The 4,577-nt window shown below is 62.0% G+C and overlaps 1 protein-coding gene across 1 annotated transcript; it reads right to left on the minus strand.

Moving 5' to 3' along the window:
• Positions 1-266: 266 nt before the first annotated feature.
• ZFP36L2 (ZFP36 ring finger protein like 2) lies at positions 267-2,970 on the minus strand. The gene is made up of 2 exons (XM_056852881.1): positions 2,653-2,970; positions 267-1,760 (listed from the first exon to the last, which is right to left on the minus strand). Exons 1-2 carry the CDS (start codon positions 2,701-2,703, stop codon positions 267-269), a joined length of 1,545 nt encoding a protein of 514 aa, XP_056708859.1. The 5' UTR covers positions 2,704-2,970.
• Between the last annotated feature and the right edge of the window lie 1,607 nt (positions 2,971-4,577).

Here is a 4,577-nt window from a genome sequence, read left to right on the forward strand (position 1 = left end):
GGAACACACACACAGAGAAAAAAAGACTGCAACGAAAGGAAGGTCGGTTCTGTGCGAGCTTGGCTAGTTTCTGGTGGCTTGTTGCAATCTGTTGTTGGAGAGGCAAGGCAGAGGACGGGGGGGGGGTAGCTGCCCCACTGAGGAATCACCCCCCCAAGAGGCCTCAAAAAAAATAAAAAAAATAGAAAGTACACGTGGCGTGGGTGCTCAAAAATTTGACAATTTCGGGCATCTGTCCCCCCCCCCCTTTCTCCCCCTGCCCTCCCTTAGTCGTCGGAGATGGAGAGGCGGCTGAAGATGGGCAGGCGCCTGCCCGAGTCCAGGCTGGGCGACTCCGACCCGCTGAGGCTGCCGGAGCTGAGGGAGCCGCTCAGGTAGCTCTCCCGGTCGGAGAGCGAATCCGGCGGGCTCGGAGGGGCGTCGAAGACGGGCGACTCGGAGAGGCGCCGCAGAGGCTGGAAGCTGAAGGGGGGCGAGGCGGGAGGGCCCGGCGGCGGCGGCGGGCAGCAGCCCCCCCCGCCGCCGCCGCCTCCTCCTCCCTGGTGGCAGCGGTAAAAGGCGGCCGCGTTGGGGAAGCAGCCCTGCTGCGGCGGCGGCGGGGCGTGGATGGCGAGGAGGCTGCCCAGCTCCTGCCCCGCCGAGAAGGCGAAGGCGTTGTTGGCGCAGGACGGCGAGGCCACCAGCTCGTCGCAGTAGGAGCCGGCTGAGGCGGGCGGCGGCGGCGTGCGGGACCCGCCGGGGCTCTCCAGGAGCAGCGCCGCGGCCGCCGCCTCCAGGCCGCCCTGGGCCGCGGCCGCCACAGCCCCGCCGTGGTGGTGGTGGTGGTGGTGGGCGGAGAAGCCGGAGAAGCTGAGGCTGTGGTGGAGTTTGGGCCTGTCCCCTCCCCCCCCTCCCCGGCCGTGAGGCAGGCCGAAGCCGCCCCCCAGCGGGTGTTCCCGGGCGAAGGCGCGGAGGTCGCCGGTGCTGCCGGCGTGAGGGGGGTGGGGGTGGGGGTGGTGGTGACCGTTGGCGTGAGGCTGTGGCGGCGGCTGGGGGTTGGGCGGGTGCGGCGGCTGTTGGGGCGGCGGCGGCGGCGGGGGCTGAGGCGGCGGGCCGGCGCTGCCGTTGTTGGGCGCCGGGCGGCGCTCGTCGGCGTTGTGGATGAAGTGGCAGCGCGGCCCGTAGGGGCAGAAGCCGATGGTGTGGAAGGTGCGGCACAGCTCCGTCTTGTACTTGGGGTGGCGCGTCAGGCTGCGCAGCTCGTGGTAGCCGTGGGCGAACTGGCACTTCTCGCCGTACTTGCAGGCGCCGCTCTCCTCGAAGGGCCGGCACAGCTCCGTCTTGTAGCGCGTGGAGTTGATGGGGGCCCCGCCGCCGCCGCCGCCTTTGCCCGTGGTGGCCGCCGCCACCAGCTGCTGCTGCTGCTGCTGCTGGAGCTGCTGCATGAGGTGTTGGCTCCGCTCGCCATTCTCGCTGAAGGAGCGGTCCCGGAACTTGTTCTCCTTGTTGAGCAAGGCGGTGGGGCTGCTGCTCCCCCCGCCGCCGCCGCCGCCTCCTCCTCCTCCGCCGCTGCCGGGCTCCTTGAGGTTGCCGAAAGCCGGGGGCGAGGGCGACGAGCCGCCGGGGAACTTGGCGTGGCCGTTCGCCAGGGCCTGGAGGTTGCTGGCCGAGTGCCGCCGCAGGAAGCCCGGCCCGAAGCTGGAGCTGGGAGAGGTGCCCACCGGGCTCCCCACGGCCTTCTTGTCCAGCATGCTGCTCAGGTTGCTCAGGGATTTCTCGGTCTGGGAGCCAGAAGGGGGGGAGGAGAGGAGAGAAGGGGGGAAAAAAACAACAACAGGGCGCACCGTGACTGCCAAGAGCCTGGGAAAGAGAAGAGAGGCCGCCAATCTCCAGCACTCCCTTAAGACTGCACGAACCAAAAAATTAAACCAACAACCAAAAAAAAAAGCCCTGTTCTCAACGCGACCAGCCCACGCTAGCTGCATTTGCTGATCCACGTGTCTAGCCGACAAGGCTCCCCCACCCCTTCCAAACACAGTTCTCTGCAACTTAAAAAAACTTTTTTGAGGGGTGGTCCGAAACCCCTCCCACTCCAGCCAGTAGGGACACTACGGTTTAAGAGTTCCGATTCAACACAGCTGGCGCTCGTGCTAGCACCTTCAGCCCTCCGACACATCATCTGCCATTGCAGCTCTGGCTAAAACACACCCACCGTTCAGGCATATTGTAATGAGTGGAAGGGGGGGGGAGTTTCGTGCCTTCACAGCACCAGGCGCCGCTTCGGCACACGCGCCCCCTCGCTCGTTGCAAGCACCCCCGTCCCTCCGTAACAAAGCAAACACACGCGAAATGCATCTACACATGTTAACAGTTCACCTTCCCACAGACAACAGAAAGCAGGTTCCCTGCGGAAAAGTTATCTAAAGTTGAGACGGCTGAATCTCAACCTGTTGCAGAAAAAGAAAAAAACTAGGCCGCGCCGCACCTTCCTGTGTATGCTTACTCGGAGTGAAGTTCTGCAGAGCGTAAGCAGACTTACGCCTAAGTAAGTGTACAGAAGGCTGCAGCCCCAAAAGGCAATTAGTTACCCTCTGCAACTCCAGTTTCACCGCAGAGCTTTCCCAAACTATTCCCAACATCCTGGCTCGGAAAACCCAGCCTGCCCCTCCTCACCTTGCACAAGAAGTCGATGTCGTAGAAGGCAGATAAGAGTGTTGCAGACATTTCTAGATCCTGTAATGGTCGGAAATGCAAGAAGGACCGAAAGATCCCACTTTCCTCGGGAGCTTTGGATGAGCCACGACTGGATAGGAGAGGGCTGATCACTTGAAATCTGAAATGGTCTGCTCGGCTTCCCGGCGCAGTCGGGAAGAGCGGATGCACAGCCCAAAGCGACGGCCGCAACTAACAGGGCAGCTATCTAACTGCTGGAACTCCGCGACTAGCGTACACGCCCCATATATAAACGCACAGACGCCCTCCCCGGCTGCGGGGTGGGACCGAGCACTGACCCGGCTGGGGTCTCCCGGCAACACCGCCCGGCGGATCCCCTCCCAACGAGCCCCGCCCCCTTTTCCTGCCGCGCTCGCATTGGACGCCGCCAATTTTCTTTCGGCGGCACCGAGCTCGGGAGGCGTGGCAAGACCGAGAGGTTGCAAGGGAAAGCAGACAGAGCGATCTCGGTCGGCGTCGTGGTCTCGAGGAGAAGCGCTGAGGCTGCACGGAGGATAAGTTTCCCCCCAGCCCTCGCTGTGCTAGGCACACGCTGCAAGCTGCTCGCCTCGCATAGAAGCAGCACTGTATCCCCCACTATACGGGTTGTCAATGTATGCATTCAGCCTATGTATGTATGCATTTTGCACAGAGGAACGCACTGTCCGTAGAGGTCCTAAAGAGTAGACTAGGCAATAAGCTCCAGCATACAAAAGGCTTGTAATCACTCCCATGTATACAGGAAACTCCCATGAGGTTAACCACTTGGTAAGTATAAACGTCGGGTTGCTCAAGAATGCAGCGTGGCTGCTGCACCTGCTAAACCACTAAAGCACGAAAAGTTTGCAAGATGATGATTGCAGCAGCAGCAACGTTTACCTGGGAGTAAATACTCTGTAGCGGGCTTTACTTCCAAGGGAAACGTACAAATATGATCAGAGCCGTGTTTTGTGCACATGGAAAGTCACTTGTTTGCAAACACACTAGACTGTTTATTGTATCAAAAGATCGTGGCAGTTTTCTTGTTGCATCTTGCAATCTTGGAGAGAGCGCCACGGGCATAAATAGACGGGTGCACAAACTACGACGGTCCTCGTTCCAGATTTTTATTTCCCTTCTATCGGTGTGCATTAGTAGCATCCTCTTTGCACCAAGCCCTCCCAGCTACTTGCACGGCTCGTAAGTCTGAAGTAAGCACAGGCTGGAGTAAGGCTTTCCAGCTCGTTTCTCACCCCTGCTGAGTCGTTTGGGGAAGCTCGCAACGAAACAGAGGAGGCATCAAAGGGCCTGCGAGTGAAACGGGACGCCCCGGCAACTCCTCCTCCTCCTCCCTCCAAGAAACCTTGTGCCACGCAACAGGTTTTGGAAACAAAAGCTGCCTCGCGCGCTTTGCTCCTTGTGCAACTCGCGGGACGGCACCACTGCCGTGTGCGTGCGTGTGTGTTAGGTCGGTAAAGCCGAGAAGACGGCGGCGGCGGCGGACTCTGGCACAGCCGGGGCGGGAGCGCCGTCGCCCAGGGAAAGCCCCCTCCGGCCGTGCAGCCACCCCCACCGCTGACTAGTTCACAGACTTGGCAGCCGCTCAAGGTCTTGTGATACGATTGGCCAAGCCAGCGCCCCGTCCTTTGACACACCAGGCCCCAAGCAAGCAAGCAAGCGGCTCCCCCTCCCCTGGCCGCCTCGGCACAGCTGCGCCTTCCCGGAGGGAAGGAGGGCCGGAGGGCCGGGCTGACGCGGCGCAGCTGCAGTGCCGCGCTCCGACGCCGCCTTCAGCCAGCTCCGGCCCTCGGACGGCCGCCCAGAAGGCGAGGCGCCCAATCGCCTCTTCCTCCGGCCTCGGCATGCCGTCGGGGGCACGCCTTCCAGTCGGGGGCTCCAGTAGTGCG

This window comes from Euleptes europaea, chromosome 7, assembly GCF_029931775.1.
Source record: "Euleptes europaea isolate rEulEur1 chromosome 7, rEulEur1.hap1, whole genome shotgun sequence".
Lineage (NCBI taxonomy): Eukaryota > Metazoa > Chordata > Lepidosauria > Squamata > Sphaerodactylidae > Euleptes > Euleptes europaea.

What these genes read in the sequence shown, in the direction of transcription:
- ZFP36L2 (XM_056852881.1), bottom strand. Translation starts at nt 2,703, where the DNA reads ATGTCTGCAACACTCTTATCTGCCTTCTACGACATCGACTTCTTGTGC. An exon ending in ACATCGACTTCTTGTGCAAG is followed by an intron (nt 1,761 to 2,652) that starts GTGAGGAGGGGC and finishes TCTGGCTCCCAG; the next exon opens with ACCGAGAAATCCCTGAGCAA.